We start from the raw sequence: 20,288 nt of genomic DNA on the forward strand, positions 1-20,288 counted from the left end.
AAAAAAAAAAAAGTTAATTGGCCAACTGAAAATAGAAAGAAAAATAAAGAAATTTAAAAAAAAATTAAAAAAAATTAAAAAAAAAGACAACCAGAATGAGCTGCTAGGAGTTAGGAGCTTATTTTTTTTTTAAAGTTTCCAGGTGATTGTTATGCAGCCAGTGTGGTGCTGATCTTTGGACCCGGGAGGGACATTAGGGGTAGAGAGGAGAGGATGGTTATAAAAGATGTTTCAGAGGTAGGAGCAGTGTAACTCCTGCTGTGACAGATTGGAGGTAGGGAGTGGAGGAGAGGGAACTGCTGAAACTGTTTCCGCTTTTCCTTGTTTGGACAGCTAAGTGGATGGATGGTGTCGCAGGTGACTGAGCTAAGGAAGGCAGATAGGAGTTGGTTAGGAGAAGTGAGGGTGGGGGAGGGGTAGTTTTGTTCACCCTGTGTTATGAAGAGCTTAGGGAGAAAGGGTTTTTGTTGGTGATATCCTGTAAACAGCTGGACAGAAGGGGCTGGTGCTTGGTGGAATAGTCAGAGCTGGAGATACAGGTTTGGGGGTGAACGTGTGGGCTCTTGGTGGAGGCATGGATTTAGATGAGATAGTTGGAGGAGAGTGTGTAGTATGAGAAGAGAAAGAGACTATGGACAGAACTCTTGGAACAACTTTTCAGAGAGGTTGGTAGGGGGAAGAGAAGCCAAAAGGGGACCAGACAAAGAGCGGTTTGTATATTGATCACCTAAGTCCATGGCTCCTGAGAGGAGGGGTTCCTTTGGGTGTTTTTGACATTTCCAGAAGCCTAACAGAAACTGCACGTGCATTTTTCTGTAACAAGACAACCTAACATGTTCAATTTGCTTGGCTTGAATTCTATCAGCCCACTGTGGGGAGGTACATCGTTGGATGCTGACCTGAAGTTCTGAATGGTAGTTATGTGTCTTGGATCAGAAGTGTGCACGCGTGCACGCACACACACGCACACACACGCACACACACGCACATGCACACACACGCACATCTATTAGGAGACAGATAATGTTTAGTCTGTAGTATCTTCCAAAACATGAGAGAGCTGGAGTACAGTTTGAGGGGAGGAATTTGGGACGTTGTAGGGAACAGAGGCGTAGGTTCTGTGCGTACCTGGCCCATCATTTTGAGAAGTTTAGATGAAGGGACCAGGATCCAACTGATTGTCCCAAGTAAAGTTTGGGGATTATCTGCATAACATGGCTCTGGCTTGCCTTGGGCTTGACAACTTTCTGCAGCTCTTTAGCACCTGGAAGCAAGAAATTCCTACAGGCCAGAGGGGATGGGGATGGTGGGGGAGGGGAGAGGGAGGGAGGAGGGGTGCGTGTGTGGCTGGTGCAGGGAGGCTGCTGGCCTTTGAGACTCCACTGCACAGGGTCTTGACCAATCCTCACAGACCTCAAGTTCTGGGAAGCAACTCAGTCAACCACTTCCTGAGTAAAGGTTTACTGCTAAATGACGTGGTTAGTTTGTATTGACCCTCTGAAGAACACCTAAGATTCCACTACGAAGCTAAGTAGTGATTGAGGCCAAGGAAGCCAATAGGATGCAGCAAACTAGAAAAGAGCTGCGTGCTCAGCAATGGAAGCTGACACCAGTTCCCCTTGGCCCTGTTTTTGGGTCCCATGTGAAGAACATAATGGGGTAAGTATAATTATTTTAATATGTGTGGTGAGAGGCCTGCCATTTTAGTGTGGGTGAGGGATCCATTCCCCTTAGTGAAAAATATCTTAGAACAAGACATTAAAAAGAATATATTTTTTTTCTTACTCAGAGCTTGATTATTTGTACTCGTGAGAGCCAAGGATTGGCATGAAAATTTAGAATCCATAGTCAATTCAGAAAGAAAGGAAGGAAGGGAGGGAGGGAAGGGAGGGAGGGAGGGAGGGAGGGAGGGAAGGGAAGGAAGGAAGGAAGGAAGGAAGGAAGGAAGGAAGGAAGGAAGGAAGGAAGGAAGGAAGGAAGGAAGGAAGGAAAGGAAGGAAGGAAGGAGAGGGAAGGAAGGAGAGGGAGGGAGGGAAAGAAGGAAGGAAGGAAGGAAGGAAGGAAGGAAGGAAGGAAGGAAGGAAGGAAGGAAGGAAGGAGGGAAAGAAGGAAGGAAGGAAGGAAGTTAGGAAGGAAGGAAGGAAGGAGGGAGGGAGGAAGTTAGGAAGTTAGGAAGGAAGGAAGGAAGGAAGGAAGGAGGGAAAGAAGGAAGGAAGGAAGAAAGGAAGGAGGGAGGGAGGAAGGAAGGAGGGAGGGAAGGAAGGAAGGAAGGAAGGAAGGAAGGAAGGAGGGAGGGAGGGAGGGAGGGAGGGAGGGAGGGAGGGAGGGAGGGAGGGAGGGAGGGAAGGAAGGAAGGAAGGAAGGAAGGAAGGAAGGAAGGAAGGAAGGAAGGAAGGAAGGAAGGAAGGAATTGTAGTGTTGGGTTTCAACATTTTTTCCTACTCTCCTTTACCCGTAATGTCTAATTGGAGAGCCACATTCTCTGCTGCTCACCTTCTGATGGAGGCGCTGTCAAACATGAGACGCAGCTTCCTCACTCACGTCGGATAACTGAGAGTCGGACGACAGGTTTGGCGCAGGGGTAGGGCAGAGGAGGGCTGGCATTGGGAGGATACTGGTGGGTTTTGTTACAGTGGCTTCTTTATTTGGCAGGTCCACATGCACCTATTTCAAGTTGGTATCTCCAGAGCCTGCCACCAATGCCTGAAGCAGTCGGTGGAAACATGGAAGAATGAATGACACGTCAGGAATGCACACTGAATGTGGGCTCCTTGAGGTCACAGACTGTGCCCTACACATCCAGTAGGGCCTGGCAGGGTATTTTTCAACACAGGTGTTTGGAAGGTGGTGGTGGACAAGGAGGGATTGTGCAGTCTGTGCTGACTTGCTGGTACTCAGCAACATGCCTTTCTGGGCTGGCCAGAGAGCTCTCAGTGGACACGAAGACCTTTACAAGTACAGCAAGAGAGGACAGGACTAGATATTTTTGCATTCATTTATCAGGCGTGAATCGTGCACCTAATATGTGCTAGGCACAGTGCTAGGCACTGGGGCTTGAAAAAAATGTCAAAAGAGGATCTTTAGTTTCCAATGATTTATAATGTAGTAAAAGGTATAAGGAAGTGAATCTTTAATTACTGTATCCTGAGGAGTATCATGCCACTGTTACGGTAGAGAGTAGTGCAGGGTGACATAGGACCGTAGCACAGGTGGGAGCCATCAGTGGATATTCCCTGAGAGGGTGCTACTTTTGAAGGATAATAATAGCTATAATACTGAGTGTCTGCTCAGTGCCGGATACCTTTCTAAGTACTTTGTGGCTGTTAATTTATTTAATTCTCACGACACTCCAATAACATAGATACTGTTATCACCCCCATGTTACAGAGGTTGGAATTGAGCTGCGGAGGTGGAAGAGTGAAGATTTGAATGCAGGCAGGCTAGAGCCAGCGCCCTCGTGCTCAATCCCTAAACCCTATTGCTTCCTCTGTGGGAATCAGTGGGACAATGAAGAGAGTAGAGAAAAGGCCATGCCATGCGGGCCAGGAGAGGGGCGGATTCAAAGGTGGGGGCAAGCCCTGTGGCTGCAGTGGAGAAGGAGAGGGAGGGGTGAGCTGGGGAGTGAGGCAGCAGTCTAAGTAGGAGGCTGTTACTGCCGAGACAAGGAGTTTGCCGTGGAATGATAGGCAACCTGAAGGATTTTAAACCAGAAGGAGACATGATCAAGTCTGTGTTTCGGTAAGATCATTGCTTCAGTGTCAGGACTGTAGTCGGGCCAGATTGGTAGCAGGAAGAGCAGTGAAGAGCCTGTTTAAGTCACCCGGGCAAGGGGTGATGAGAGCTTGGTGTGAGACAGCGGCCGCCGGAGTGATGGATGGAGGATGGGTGCATTTGAGAGACAGTCAGGAAGTGGAGTCTACAGGACTTGGTGTCAGACCAGGGTGGGGGTGCATAGTAGTTCTTGCGCATCTACTAGTAGAGTACAAGGAGAGGAGAAAAAGATGGGGAATTCAGTAGTGGGCGTACTCAGTTTGAGATTCCTGTTGGACGTTCAGGAGAGCTCAGTACTGCTGCACATGTATGATAATAAAAATAAGTATATTGACATTTGTTGGGTACTTATTTATTTGCCAAACCTTCTGTTAAGTGCTGCATATTAATTAAATCATTTAATCTTCACAAAACATCTGTGAAATTAATTATGTTTTGACAGATAAGAGGATGGGACTGTAGAGAAGGGTTAAGAAATCTCTGAGTTACTCAGAAGATAAGTGGCAGAGCTGGAACTCAAATCCTAGGTTTGATCTGGAAACTTCTACACCAATGCTGTCTAATAGAGCTATCTGCAAGGATGGAAGTGTCCTCTGTCTGTACTGCCTGTTAGAAGCCACTAGCCACATATGGGTATTGAGTACTTGAAAAGTAACTAGTGCAACCAAGAAACTGTTTTTAGTTAATTTAAATATATAGAGCCACATGTGTGTCGGACAGCTCACCTTCCCACTATATTGGACAGCTCAGCTCTCTGCTCTGCTGTCTTTGGGAGTTATCAGCATATCCATCATGATTGAAGCCTTGGGTGTGGATAAGATCCCATAAAAAGATGTATTGCAATGTATTTATTTTTCTTTATTTTTTGAGACAGGGTCTCACTTTGTTGCCTGGGCTAGAGTGTAGTGGCATCATCATAAGTCACTACAGTTTCAAATTCCTGGGCTCAAGCGATCCCCTGGCTAATTTTTTTATTTTTTGTAGAGACAAGTGTCTCACTATGTTGCTCAGGCTGGTCTTGAACTGCTGCCCTCAAGTGATCCTCCTGCCTTGGCCTCCCAAAGTGCAGGTATTATAGCTGTGAGCCATTGCGCCTGGCCTACAATGGATTTTAACCTGTCTTATGGGTCACAGGTGTATTTGAGAATCTGATGAAAGCTATAAGCCTGTCTCCTGAATGTATAATGCTATTACACACCATATTGATAACAATTTCAGAGGCCCACAAAACTTAGGTTGCCCTGATATAAAGCAGGAAAAAGGGACCCAATGGAATGTAAACTCTTTGAGAGCAGAGACCTTGTCTGTCTGTTCTGTTTACTGCTCTATTCCTGGTATCTAGATTCTAGTGCAATGTCTAGTACATAGCTGATATTTGATATAATAATTGATTAAATAAGTGGCTTAATGAGTCCAAGGGAACATTTCAGGATCAAACAGAAAAAGAGCTCATGAAACTCCCTAAGAAAAAAAAGGAAGAGAAAATAGGATAAAATGCAAGAAGCAGGAGTGAGTGGTGTCATATTAGGCAAGAATGATAGAGTTTCAAGAATGGGGAATAATCACCAATGTCAGACCTGCCTGGGTACTCAAGTAAGATCAGGATTTAATTATTGTCATGGGCTTTGGCAGTAACTGAGGTCCCTGGTGATAAAACAGGTGTGGTGGGCATGGCGTCCAGATGGCAATAAATCAATTCACAAATCAATGGTGAGGAAGTGGAAGCATAAAGCGTAAGGCATAAAGCCCAGTGGGTCTCAATCCCGGTTGCCCTCAGGATTACTGGGAAGCTTTTGAAAAATACACATTCCTGGACAGGTTCAGACTCTAATTTAGTAAATCTGGGGAGGGGCCGAGACATCTGCGTAGTAAAGCTCCTGAGTTTATTATGATGCCGTTTTGGTGGAAGTTCAGCAATCACCAGGTACTGTGTTCTTTCAATAAAATGGCCATGAAGAGGAGGAAAAATAAAAGAATTGAGGTAGAGCTTTTTCTTTGTTTAAAGACAGACATGGGCATGTTTAGGGGTGAAAGAACTGTTACATGGAAGAGAATTTGTGAGTTGTAATGAGTTAGGGAGATATTTAGCTGGATTCTGAATCCCTGAATGTTTGACCAGCTGGCTCCCCACCTTGCCGCACGTTCCCACGGGAGCCACTAAGCAGAAGCAAACCTGCTAACGTGGTGGACAAATTCTCAGTTTCCACCTGGAGTGTGTTGTTTCCTAAGTATGATTTGAGAATACTGAGGTATGTTGTGTACGGCGTTGGCAGTCCTTGGCAGTACCCCAGTCACATCTGTTTACTTACTTTCTATTATTAGATTTTCCCACACCTGCTTGCCAGGTAACAAACAGAAACTATTCGCCTTTCTTCACCGTTTCTTTGCTACCTCTTTTCTCTTCCCCCGTACACCTTTCCTACTCAAACTGAAATTGTAAATGCCAGCGTCATTTACACGTGGGAATGATGCAGCATGAAAACCCAGCTGTCTCTTCTGTCAGGGATGGTATGGCTCTATTTTTTAGGCTTAAGGTCTCTTCCTCCCATGCAGTGGATGTTTCAAAAGATTTATCTGCCAAACTAACTGTGATTATTAAGTACAGTTGATATCTGCCATTTATGGGCCACTTACCAAGGGCCAGAAACTACCCATGACACTTTCTACGGATGATATCTACCATTGCTAATCCTCACTGCAGTCTTTTAAGGTATTACATCTGACACTTAGAAAAGTTAAGTAATTTGGAAGCCAGGCACTGTGGTTCATGCCTAAAATCCCAGCACTTTGGGAGACTGAGGTGGGAGGATTGCTTGAGCCCAGGAGTTTGAGACCAGCCTGAGCAAGAGCAAGACCTGTCTCTACAAAAAATAGTAAAATTAGCTGGACATGGTGGTACATGCCTGTAATCCCAGTTACTCAGGAGGCTGAGGTGGGAGGATTGTTTGAGCCCAAGAATTTGAGGCTGCAATGAGCTATGATGAGGCCACTGCACTCTAGCCATTGTGCAGAGTGAGACCCTGTTTCACAAAAAAAAAAAAAGAAAAAGAAAAAGAAAAAGAAAAGTTAAATAATTTGCCCAATTGCTCCCTGCTAAGTGGCACAGTCAAGACTAGAATGTCGGCCGGGCGCGGTGGCTCACACCTGTAATCTTAGCACTCTGGGAGGCCGAGGCAGGTGGATTGCTGAAGGTCGAGTTCGAAACCAGCCTGAGCGAGACCCTGTCTCTACTATAAATAGAAAGACATTAATTGGCCAACTAATATATATAGAAAAAATTAGCCGGGCATGGTGGCACATGCCTGTAGTCCCAGCTACTCGGGAGTCTGAGGCAGTAGGATCGCTTGAGCCCAGGAGATTGAGGTTGCTGTGAGCTAGGCTGACGCCATGGCGCTCACTCTAGCCTGAGCAACAAAGTGAGACTCTGTCTCAAAAAATAAAATAAAATAAAATACTGTGCCTCTTCTTGACTCCAGATACTGAACTCGGATACTATGATTGGATTATTCACAACTTAATTCTCAACGAAGTCCTATAAATTAAGGATTAGGTTGTGAGTAATCACTGTAAGTCCCTATTTTTTGAGAAATAGGCTGAGAGGATAAGTGACTTGGTCAAGGTTGTAGGGCCAATAGGAAACAAAACCAGGGGCAAACCTAGGTTTGTCTGCCTTTATGCTATTTCTACTACATCACTGCTTAAAATAATTTATTTCCCTATTTTCATTAATCAAAGGCATCTCTAACTGCCACATGGAGCCTTTTGAAACTTCTAATTAGCATGAGATAATTGGCGTTAACAGGCAAGATGGCCATGATTGCAGTCAAAAACAAAGAAATGTGATGTGTTAGTCTATGAAACCTTAGTATGGGTAAATGTACAGTTTCCATTAGGCTCTGGAAGTACTAAATTACAGTTGTCACACAGCCCTGACTGCTTGGGACCACTGGAATCTCTCAAAACCCTGTCTGGGCTTAGGAGGTTATGATTGCTTTAGTGTTGCCTAGAAGAGAAAGAGGTGTTTCTACTTAGGATGCACCTGCTCAGAAAGGTTGCTGCATTCTGTCTTTCTGGCAGTAAAGCTGTGCCTTCCAGAGGGCAGAATGACACTTCCTGGTGGCTTATGGGTTTAGCTTGTACTTTTTTGCACATGTCCTAGGTAGGGGGAAGGCGGAAGGGAGATCACTGGAATTATGAGAATTTGCTCAGCCTGCATCGCGGAGCTTCCTGGTCACATCCTAGTGAATTTCTGCCTTCTGGAACGTGCTTTGACTCACATTGCCATGGATTTCCCCCCACCCTTCCCAGTGTTGCTGGTATTAATGTGACCTTCTAGGATAAGCTCCTGCACTGGCTTGCTGGTGGAGAACAAAACCAGCATTCTGCTTCAGCTGTTTCTCTCAGGAATATTCCAGAATTTTACGAAGAGCTTCCCCATTTTATTTAGTAACATGGTCTAGTGTTCCAACATTTAATTTATATAGTGAGTTTTATCTGAAGCTTGAATTTACAACAGGAAGGATCCTAGTGCGTTGTCTAGCTATTTGTTGCTTTATACAAATTCCCTTCCTTGCAGTGTTAAGCCATCTTTCAGTTGTCTGGTGCCCAGGCAAAGTCATTCCAAATCCTCATTTAGAGTTTCTTTTTCAGGATTTCTAACAGACACTTTGTCTGTTAGTGCCCTCTGCTGGACTTTCTCCAAGTTATTTTCAACTCCCTTAAGCCCAGACTGAACCCACCAAGGCCCACCAAGGTGTGGAGTGGATGGGAATGTGGTCCTTGAGCTTGTTGTAGCCTTCCACACTCCTTTATAAACACCCTAGTATGGTGGTTGCTTTTTTCATGGCTGTGGAAGACTGGCGGATTTATTTAGGGAGCAGTATGAGTTGCTCAGAGTCCAGGTGGCTTGTATCATTTGAAAAAGCTCATGTGAGAGAAGAACTGAAAGGGTGCATGTGAGAATGTGAGGCAATGTCTGAATCTCTGAATATTCTCCTCAACGGTATTATTTCCAGGGACTGAGTAGAGGAGTGGTTGACGTTCATTTAACTTATTTAAGACTGTTGAAAAATAAGTTGAAAAAGTGAAAGGAGAGAGGACCAGGTCCCCCCTGGGGGCACTGGAGGAGAAAAGATCCGGTATACACTATGCCTGTTGCCACCATGGATTTATCTACAGTCCTTCCAGCTCAGTGGTCACCTGTCTGGTGTGTTCCCTGAAACTTTGCGACAGAGGTGTCCACCGTCTGCGCCTTATCCATCTTCCTGCAGTTGCTGCCTCGCAGCACACAGCGAATACTTGTGTGTCCTAGACTGGGGGCTCTTCGCTAGAGAAACTGTGTCATGATCATCCTTATACCCCTATCTCTTGGCACAGTGCCGGGTACGTGTAAAATGGTAAACAGAACGGAACTATAATGCCTTTCTTCTCATTTTTGCTTGTCCTGAATCTACCCGCTTTTAAGTGTCAGTGCAAAAATCTTGTTTCAAGACAATCATCCCTAACTGGCCCCAGAAGGATGTGACCTTCCTTTATTCTCTATTCCCACAGTGTTTACTATGTACTTGTGAAAGTTATCGTTTTCTACTCTGAGATGTAGTTGTGTATATTGACTCTTACTTTCCAGATTGGAAGCACTTTGGGAGTTGGATGCTTGTCTGAGTCACGTCTTTTGTTTCCCCATAACCTGCAAAATGATGTCTTGCCTGTCTGTGATAATGACAGCTAGCATCGACACAGCACTTAATATGTGCCACTTAATATATGTTCTCCATACTTCACATATGTTCAGTCTTTATTTTTTTTTAATTTTAAAAATTTACTCTGACGTCTACAGGATGTTGATATCTTGCAGCTTTTGGCCAGGTTTAATACAATCTCGATTTTTCAATAGTGCAACCTGTGCAAGCAAAACAAGTTCATTCTTTAAACCTCACAACAGCCTTATGAGGTAAGAACTATTGTTAACATCTGCCTCCATTTTGTAGGTAAGGAAAGTGACATTGAATAAATCGCTCAGGGTCATGCAACTAACTAGGAGGTGGAGGAGCTTGGATGCAATCCTAGCCAGCATGCAAGAGTGTAGACTCTTCACCAGTGTCTTGATGCTGCCTCTTGTTGGCGTATGTGCACAGTGTTATATAAATACTTGTTGAATGCATGCAATTTGGTATTTCTTAATCGTTTAGAACCAATAAACAGTTTGAAGGTGACCCACTGTTGCTTTCATCTCGGTTGTTTTCTAAGCCATGGGAAGGGGGGCCAAAAGGGGGCGCCAGAAGGTTGGCCCTGCATTTGGAGTCCTGACACTCCTGATTGGTGTGCTTGGCTGTGGTTCTGGTTTGGAAGTCAACAGTGCCATCTAGTGGGATAAGTTGCTAATATCATCTCAGAATTATTTTTCTGAAATCCTCCTCTACCTCTCACGTGTGCTGCCCGTGGTGTAGACTAGTACATCCCTTCTTGGTGCTTGCCTCTGGAGCTGTGTCTGCTTTGGAATTTGAGTTCCAGACATCTGTAAGAGGGTGTCTGATGCATAGAACAAGTCAGTCCCAAGTAAGAAATCCCATGGGTCGACAACATTCTAGTGAAATTGTGTTGTGAGGAGTTTTTAATGAGCAAGTCCATCAGAGCTAGCACGGTGAAAATGGTGAGTAGCCACTTCATAGTGAAGCAGCTGTAAAAATGTGCTTAGTGTAGAGGAAAGAGGAAAAGGGATTGCGTCCACAGTTTTGCCAGTGCCAAAAAGCTGGAGGCTTTCTGTCTGGTGCTGTTCTGGTTTCCGGTGTGTGTGTGTGTGTGTGTGTGTGGTTTCTTGTGTGCATATTTGAAAATTTGCTTCTAAGTTCACTTATTTCTTGCTAGAAGAACAGAACATAAGAGCGTGGTTATAACTGGAACCACACACAAAAAAAAGTCATGTGCTTCTTTGGTTATTTGGAGAGCGTATAGCCACTGGAGCAAGCACTTACTCTACGAGATTGTTCAGAGTCTGCAGTCTACTGGGAGTCTAGGCTGAAGAATATACTCTATAGAGATCAATGCACCTTACTGCAGTGGATAATCCACCGGAACAAAGAAGTGATTTTGGTTATGCTGTAGCCTTATTTATGGTGATGTTTATGGCAATAGGAATGTATTATTAATAGAACCTATGTACAGCAAGGTCGGGTACCTTTTTCTACAAAGGGCCAGATGGTGAATATTGGAGGCTTTGTGGGCTTAATGATGCTACTGCTTAACTTAAGCAGGAAAATAGCCAAAGGTAATGTGTCAATGATCGATTTGGCAGTGTTCCAATAAAACTTCACTGATGGACACGGAAAGTTGGATTTCATGTCATTTCCACCTTTCATGAAATACTCCTTTTTGGATTTCTTTCTCTCAGCCATTTAAAAAAACAACTGCGTGGCCAGGTGTGGTGGCTCACGCCTGTAATCCTAGCACTCTGGGAGGCCGAGGCGGGAGGATTGCTCAAGGTCAGGAGTTCAAAACCAGCCTGTGCAAGAGCGAGACTCTGTCTCTACTAAAAATAGAAAGAAATTAACTGGCCAACTAAAAATATATTGAAAAAAATTAGCTGGGTATGGTAGCGCATGCCTGTAGTCCCAGCTACTCAGGAGATCGAGACAGAAGGATTGCTTGAGCCCAGGAGTTTGAGGTTGCTGTGAGCTAGGCTGATGCCACGACACTCTAGCCTGGGCAACAGAGTGAGACTCTGTCTGAAAAATAAATAAATAAATAAATAAATAAATAAATAAATAAATAAATAAAAATGCAACTGCAGTTCTTAGCCCATGGGGCTGTACAAAAACATATGCCTCTATGTTTGGCCTGGAGGCTGTAGTTTTTGGACTCCTGATCAGATGCCTAGAGGAGCTAGTAATTATTAATTAATAAAAACTATTTGTTCATCAGCCATATGAGCAGTTACTGTTCAGAGGTGTCTGAACAGCTTTTCTTTCTCTGGAGTAAGAGGCCAACCACTGGCCTCTTTAAAGAACCCTTATGAACTGAGGCTTTGTCCTCATCTTGCCTCCAGGGCTTTGGGAGTAGAGGGATTTCCCCCTTCATTCTTCCTTTTGTCCTTCTCTTCACCCTCAGCTTTCCCTGGAAGCGGAGGAGTGGACCAGGTGACACCGGACCCCATCAAGTCTTTTGTCCCGCTGCAATTACCCCTCCTCCCACACCTTCCTCAACCCTCTCCTCCCAGCTGCACCAGCTCTTGGAGAGTCTCCAGTGGGTTGAGGCAGAAGGGGATTATGTCCTAGACATTAAGAGGGCCCGGTAGAGGAGGCATTTGCTCTCTGAGGTATACGTAGCCGGGGGAGAGCATGGTGACAGGTGACGGTCTTGCTCCCCTGTGTTGGCAGCAGTCCTGAGGTGTGGCGGGTGGGGTTCTCACCAGGTTTGTGTCATTTCTGACAGCCGTTGTCTGACAGTGTACTCTCTATGCTGAACTTACTTGAAGGAACTTGTGTCTTTAAAATTTTGTAACCCCATTTCTTTGTCTAGTCGAAGTCTGCAGCCTGAACGGCCTCCCCCAGGGTTGAGAAAGAAGCTGAACGTTAACGGTTCATATCCTGTGTTTTTCCTCAGCAGCCAGCAGAGCAGCCAGCAGAGCAGCCACGACGATGATTCCAGCAGGTTCCTGAGTCCTCGAGCGCGGGAAGAAGGGTAAGATCGAATGGGGGAGGCGGGGAGGATGGGAGCAGGGGTCAAAGGGGAAATGTTGGAGTACGACTGTGCTTCTACCCTGTGTGAGGACTGTGGGGGACTGGAGAGGAACGGGAGGGCCTCAGACTCTGTGCTGCTCGAAGGATGATTAGGAAGGCGAGATATTGGAAAGGAAGCAACTTAAAGGGGCAGATTGGGGCTCAGCAAGGGGCAAACCAAACCTGTTGGGAAGACTTTGTGGCGGGCTTAGGACTCGAGTCACACCCTGTAGGTTGGGCACAGGGTGGATCAGGAGCAAAAGGGTATTTTGTGCCTGAGGAAGCTGCGTGGCCCAGGATAGCGTGTGGGGCCTGGGAAGGGAGCAGAGAGTGGAACGTACCGTATGTGTTAGAGGTTAATGAAGAATGAGGTTGGATGTGTACGTCGAGAGGAGAATATGGAGGCCCTTCGATGTTCAGCTGAGGATTTGAGATAAAACTAGCTAAGTGCTCAGGACAGAAGGGCCAGCCGGCATCAGCTTTAGCACACTGCCTGTGAGTGGCAGGCAGAGAAGGTCAATGGGAAAGAAGCAAAATTCTGTAAGATAATTTAAAGAGGTTTATTCTGGCCAGGCGCGGTGGCTCACGCCTGTAATCTTAGCACTCTGGGAGCCCTAGAGGGGGAAGACCAGCCTGAGCAAGAGAGAAACCCAGTCCGTCTCTACTAAAAATAGAAAGAAATTAGCTGGACAACTAAAAAATATATAGAGAGAAAAAATTAGCCGGGCATGGTGGCGCATGCCTGTAGTCCCAGCTACTCGGGAGGCTGAGGGAAAAGGATGGCTTGAGTCCAGGAGTTTGAGGTTGCTGTGAGGCTAGGCTGACGCCACAGCACTCTAGATGGGGCAACAGAGTGAGACTCTGTCTCAAAAAACAAACAAAAGAGGTTTATCCTGAGCCAAATTTGAGGACCATGGCTCAGATCCACACCCAGGAAGCCTTGAGGAAATGGACTGGCTGTGGTTGGGTTACAGTTTGGTTTTATACATTTCAGGGAGACAGGAATTACACGTAAAGTCATAAATCAATACGTGGAAGGTGTACATTGGTTGGGCCCAAAAAAGTGGGATGTCTCAAACCAGAGGGTGCTTACAGGTTATAGGTGGATTAAAAGACTCTTGATTTGTAATTGGTTATAGATATGAAGCTTTGTCTAAAGGCTTGGAATGTTTTGAGTTAAGATAAGGAAATCTATTAATCAGAGACAAGCCGCCAGCCATATATGCTGACTCAGTGATTTGTTGTGTAAATTAAGGACTGCAGGTTTCTCTTGCACAGTCTTAGGCCTGTTAATCAGTTACAAAGAATATCTACAATTAGGGAGGGGGCATGATGAGGTGTGTCTGACCTCCCTTCTCATGGCCAGTAACTCAGTTTTAGGGTATCCCCTTGGCCAAGAGGGTGTTGATTCAGTCAGCTGAGGGGGGGGTGCGCTTAAGATTTTATTTTAGTTCATAAGAGGTAGATTTGTTATAGCAAGTTGACCTTCTTTGACTGCAGGTTGACTGTATTCATGTGAACTAAAAGGAGGTCTTAGTTGGCCTCTGCAGAGGCTCTGCTTTTGGTCTCGCTCTGTTTACAAGCTGGATGAAAAAAGCAGAGGTGTTTTTCCCACATTTGTCAAACATGTGGTGGACCCTTAACTGAGAGGGAATAGAGAACACCAAGGATGATAGAATCAAGATTTAGTATTATTTCAAATAGAACAGTGGATGGAAACCAATGTGATTTTTTTTTTTTTAAAGAAACAGTAATGTTATATATTTATATTAGAAAATAGGCCAGGCATGGTGGCTCATGCCTGTAATCCTAACACTCTGGGAGGCCAGGAGTTCAAGACCAGGCTGAGCAAGAGCAAAACCCTGTCTCTACAAAAAAATAGAAAAATGTAACCTGGCTTGGTGGCACTCACCTGTAGTCCCAGCTACTCTGGAAGCTGAGGCAGGAGGATTGCTTGAGCCCAGGAGTTTGAAGTTGCAGTGGGCTGCAATGATGCCACAGCACTGGACAACAGAGCAAGACCCTGTCTCAAAAAAAAAAAAACAAACAAAAAAAGAAACAAAACAAACAAAAAACCAATAACAAAAAGAAAGGATTCATTTTTTAAGTGTAGGATTGCTGTAGAGAATGTAATTTCATAGGATTTCATATGAAAAAGAATGTGAAGGTTTTATTTGCCAGCCAAATATGAGCTAATAGGGCACAGCTACCTTTCAAAGTTTTGAATTCATTAATTGAAGCATGGTGCATGGATTTTAACAAATAAAGGAGGTCTTGCTGTAGTCTGTACTGGTTTCACCATATCTGGCTTGTTATGTCCAGTTCTTTGGAAATAGGTATTGATGTTCCCAAAAGTTCAGCACTTGTCTGCAAGGCCGCATCAGAAGAATGAGGACAAATGGTTCGAGGAGGAGGAAAGTTTATTAATTTTCCAGCAAGTGAGGAGGTTGGCAGACTCCCATCTTAAAGTACCAATGTTCTGTCCCTGAGCAGAAATGCTGAGCTTTTAAAGGGGAGCTTTTCAGCGTCAGGCTATTGCTGTTAAACTACAGTTGTTGGTTCTGATTCATCCCGTCTTTGGCCAAGACACTGTCATGACCACCACCTGGACAGTGTCCTTGAGCCATCTCCTGTGGTACAAAGAACAAAGGACACTCTCCTGCCCCTCCAGCCACTGGCCTGAGGCAGGGATGCAGGCTTTAATTTCCAAAACGAGTGGGGGAGGTTTTACAGAGACAGAAAACATTTTTACCCTTTTTCAGGCCATTGATACATTAGAGACCAGGAAAGAATGGTCAGGATGATAACTATATGATTTCAAGGTTGGTGGAAGGAGAGCCTGGAAAGGAGGAGATTTAAGTGAGTATGACAGCACTTTTTAAATATCTGAAAGCTGAAGAAAGGGAACTAGAGGGGTGGAAGTTATAGCGAGAAGGATTGTAGCTCAGGATAAGGAAAGACTTTTCTGTGATTAGAGCTGTACTGCCGTGGAATGGGCCTTGCAAAGTGCAGCAGCCCTTCCTTACCCACGGGGGATACGTCCCATGACCCCCACTGATTACCTGAAGCTGAGGATGGTACTGAACCATATGCACCGTGATTTTTCCTAACTGATAACCAAGACGCTACTTGGTGATTAACAGGTGGGGAGGGTGTGCAGTGTGGACGGGCCGGACAAAGGGATGGTTCAACACGCCACTCAAAGCAGCATGCAATTTAAAACTTATGAATTGCTTATTTCTGGAATTTTGTCGTTTAATATTTTCTGACCACAGTTGACTGTGGGCACCTGAAACCGTGGGAGTGAAACAGCAAATAAAAGGGAATGACTGTAGTGAACTATGCCCTCCGTACAGGCGTTCAAACAAATGCTAGGTGGTGTGGTAAAAGGGATTCCGTCCTAGGTGAGAGGAGGGAACCTCTAATCATTATCTCTTTAGATTATAAAACCTTGTGAGTTCTGCCCTAGTTCTGTTTTGTGCCCATTTTTAACCAAAATTAACAGTTCAGCTCAATTTAGACTAAGTGTCTGTGGAGACAGGGGTCCCCCAAGGGGCAAAGGCTAATCATTCTTGTTAAATGCCTAATCAGTTATGATCTGATGGCAGTTCCTTCAGTCCCTAGAGAAGCCTACCATCTCCTTGCAAGGCTTTCTGTATTTTAATAATCATACTCTCAAAATCGGAAGGGGCCTTGGAGGTCCCTGGCTCAACTCTCTTCCCTGGGCTTGTGCACCTAACTGCTCCAGAAGTATACCGGTTGTTTCTGATCATGCTGTCTCTGCTGGCTCTTCTTCCATCAGTTCTATGATTGACAACCTCTCCACTCACCTTATGTTATCTCTGCTGCTTGGGGCAATCCTGGAAGAGATGAGTAAGTGCTGAATTGTATATTCCCTAATATGATTTTCCCAAGGACATGGCTGCTTGCTCACTAGAGAAAGCTCTGCCTTTTGTTCAATATTTGGGACCCTATGTTGATATAATCATATTCTAGCTCCTTCTCTGACCACTCACTCCTCCAACCAAATGAAATGTTTACAAAGGTTCTCCTATCTAAACCTCTGTCCACAAAAACCCGCTAGATTTCCTCCCTGGTTCTTTCTCCCCATCTGGCCTAATCTTAGTCCCCTAAGCTCTCTAGCGGTGGACGTGGGTGTTGTTTTGCATGAGTTTACTTTGGGCAGTATGAGGAACGGAGAGACTGGTCAGGAGTGTGCTTCCTGTGGCACTTCCTGTGGCACTCCCTGGGCACCTCGGCCCCTGCTCCCACTTCCGAACCTCAGGACTGCTGTGTGTTCACCATGGGCTTCCTGAATGAAGTCTTCCCTTCTTAGCCAGTGGGGCCCTTCTCCTGGAGAGATCCAGTCCAACTGGAGTTCCCAGAGCTCCAGTTAATCCCCCAGCCTCGGCTCAGAGCTAACTCTAACACTCTGCACCTCATTCTTCCACTAATCCTCTAATGTGTTTCCACCCAATTAAGACTCTCTGTGTGTTGAGGATGTTGGTCTGTGATGTCCCCGCTTGGGGCAAATGCTGAGATCTGAGCCCTGGGGAGAGTCCCCCCCCCCCGGCCGTGGGGATCTGTCCTGTCTCCTCGTGCCAGGGCCAGTTTAAAGGACAGCAGTGTACCATGCTGCTGATGGTGGCATTTCCTACACTGGCCAGGCTACACTGGCCAGGCCTTCCTGTAATCATCCCGTTAACTCTGCCATGCTACTGGGAGGCAGGTGAAGCAGGTATTATTATCTCTGATAGAAAATGGCCAAGGATGAAGTGGGTATAATGGACCCTTTTCTGTGGCTGCTTCTAATTCTCCAAACCATGTGGTCAATTATGCAGTGAAAGGTTGTTTCATAGAGCAGGCAAAAAAATATTAATATTGATTCCTTCTGTTTTAAAGATCAAAATTATAATTCTTCAGTATAAGATGCACTTTCAACTGATTTAATAAAACATTGATTTTTCTTTTTCTTGTCTTTGCATAAGGTTTAGAATAGATATAATATTTAGAGACAACATAGTTATTGTACTACATGTAGTAGTGGGTGAAATGCCTCAATATGGTGTTCAAACCTAAGGACTTCTAAGGGGTATTTTTCCTTATTTATGTCAATGTTCTGTCCTGGAAAGCCTTTGGAGCCATGACAGGGCTAGAGGGTACATTGGTGCCAAGTGACATTTATTTCCTGGCAGGTGTGGCATCAGTGAAAAAGTTTGATTTTTGTGCAAATAGTCTATTTATTGGGAAGTGGGAATTGTCTCAGAGATTGGAATGATCCAGGTTTCCAGTAGAAAGTAAAACCTCCGAAGTGCATGTGTGTGTATTTGTGTGTGTGTAATGGAATATAAGACATTAATTCATTTTCATGCTTCAAAGAGAAGCCAGGGTCAAACTCAAAAAATACTAGTTCCCAGATTCAGCCCAAAGTGGGCCAACTTTTAGGGTTTTTCAAGTCTCCAGATTTTTATTTAGCACATTAACCCCAATGGCAGGAACTGCTAAGCAAAGCCAGCACTATAGAAAAAGGAACTGTTTTACTAAGGACCTTTTATATACACCAGGTTAGTTTCTACAGAACAGGATCTCAATTGACCAGGAGGCCTTTTAGTGAAAGGAAAGCTGAGTCTTGGTCCAGGGCTCTGTCATCTGCATGCAGTCACATGTCCATTCCTGCATGCAGGCGTGTGTGCACAAACCTCTGTGGGGCATGTCTGCCCGGTACAGGGGAGCCAGCTAGAGCCCGGCCACAAGGTGATGGAGCCTCCTGGCTGCTGGCAGGCACTGTGCTGTATTGGAAAGAGTGAATGCCTTAGAGCCAGATGGACCCAGTTTCAAGTACCTTCTTTGCTTCTTCTTATTAATATTAATAATTGTGCATTTTTAAAAGCAATTTACTTAGCTTTACGCAACCTTAGTTTCCTCATTTGTAAGTTTATTGCCCATGGTATTTTCTTGGAAAGAATAAATGAGATAACATTTATTAGCTGTAAAGTGCCTTGCACTTAGTAGGTGCTTAATAAATTGTAGTTGCTCGTACTCTGATGATTTTGTCTGTGATGAGATTTTACTCTCAGTTTCTTAGCAGATCTACATGCTTCTATCCTTGAAGAAGCAGAGACAGAAAGAAGGTGTAGACTATTAAATACCTGCAAATGTCAGATATGGACACTAAAGATAAATACATTAAAGACCTTACTGCCTTATGGTGAGAGAGCTGCAAATAAAAAAGTGTAATACAATGTAATAATTGACTTGAAATTATGTATAAGGAAATAAAACTAAATAAATTGATTGCTAAGTGCTTATGATGTGTCTAACCCTGTCCAATGACTCTTGCATACATTTTTTTTTGAGACAGAGTCTCTCTCACTCTGTTGCCTTGGCTAGAGTGCCGTGGCGTCAGCCTAGCTCACAGCAACCTCAAACTCCTGGGCTCAATGGATTCTTCTGCCTCAGCCTCCCGAGTAGCTGGGACTACAGGCATGCGCCACCATGCCCGGCTAATTTTTTCTATATATTTTTAGTTTAGTTTAGGCCAATTAATTTCTTTCTATTAGTTGGTGTAGAGACAGAGTCTCGTTCTTGCTCAGGCTGGTTTCGAACTCCTGACGTTGAGCGATCCACTAGCCTCGGCCTCCCAGAGTGCTAGGATTATAGGTGTGAGCCACTGCTCCCGGCCACATTTTTAAATATAGCCCTTAACAGCCCTATCAAGCAGATGCCACTATCTCCACATTAGAGTTTAGGAAACTGAGGCTCAGTGGAGTGAAGAAATGTGCCCAAGAGTAACACAGCTACTCTGCTTGGGCTGAGGGTATCCAGAAGACTCCACAGAGGGGGCTGTGCTTCAGCTGAGAGCTGCAAAAGGAGTAGGAGTCTGTCACATGGACAGCATTCCCAGGCGAGGGAACAAGATGTACACGAGGATGGAGGCGGGAGAAAGCCAGGCATGTTCGGGAACTGCAAATACTTCAGTGCTGCTGCAGCATCATGTCCTAAGAGAGGGCGGTAGCTAGCACGTGGCCAGAAATGATTTGGGGACAGGTAGGCAGGGGCCTGATTGTGCCACATCCTGCTATGTGACAGGGCATGGGTGTTCTTTATGGATAGGAAACCTCGGAGAGATGTTGAGAAAGGGGGTACCTGGGTGTCTTTGGGCTGCCGTAACAGAATGCCACGGACTGAGTATCTTATACACAACAGAAATTTATTTCTCGGCAGGGTGTGGCGGTTCAAACCTGTAATCCTAGCACTCTGGAAGGCCGAGGCGGGAGGATCGCTCAAGGTCAGGAGTTCGAGACCACCCTGAGCAAGAGCAAGACCCCCGTCTCTACTATAAATGGAAACAAATTAATTGGCCAACTAAAAATATATAGAAAAAATTAGCCAGGCACAGTGATGCGTGTCTGTAGTCCCAGCTACTCAGGAGGCTGAGGCAGGAAGATCGCTTGAGCCCAGGAGTTTGAGGTTGCTGTGAGCTAGGCTGATGCCACGGCACTCTAGCCTGGGCAACAGAGTGAGACTCTGTCTCAAAAAAAAATTTTTTTTTTTATTTCTCACAGTTCTGGAGGCTGAGAAGTCTAAGATCAAGGTGCAGGCAGATTTGGTGTCTGGTGAAGGCTGTTTTCTTCATAGATGGGCTGTCTTCTTGCTGTGTCCTCACATGGCAAAAAGGAGAACTCTGGCCTCTCCAGCCCTGTACAGGGGCACGGATGCCATTCGTGAGAGTTCTACTCTCATAACCTAAGCACCCCCCAAAGGCCCCACCTCTTAATACGATTGCATTGGAGGTTGGGAGGT

The 20,288-nt window shown here is 45.1% G+C and overlaps 1 protein-coding gene across 2 annotated transcripts in view; it reads left to right on the forward strand.

The window, feature by feature from the left end:
* GRAMD1B (GRAM domain containing 1B) overlaps positions 1-20,288 on the forward strand; it is a 174,225-nt gene that overhangs the window by 35,294 nt on the left and 118,643 nt on the right. For both annotated transcript variants that reach the window (XM_012789858.3, XM_076002601.1), the window contains exon 2: positions 12,370-12,447. In XM_012789858.3, coding sequence (XP_012645312.1) covers positions 12,370-12,447 — 78 coding nt within the window. The remainder of the gene's footprint in view (positions 1-12,369; positions 12,448-20,288) is intronic.

Source organism: Microcebus murinus, chromosome 4 (assembly GCF_040939455.1).
Source record: "Microcebus murinus isolate Inina chromosome 4, M.murinus_Inina_mat1.0, whole genome shotgun sequence".
NCBI classification, from domain to species: Eukaryota; Metazoa; Chordata; class Mammalia; order Primates; family Cheirogaleidae; genus Microcebus; species Microcebus murinus.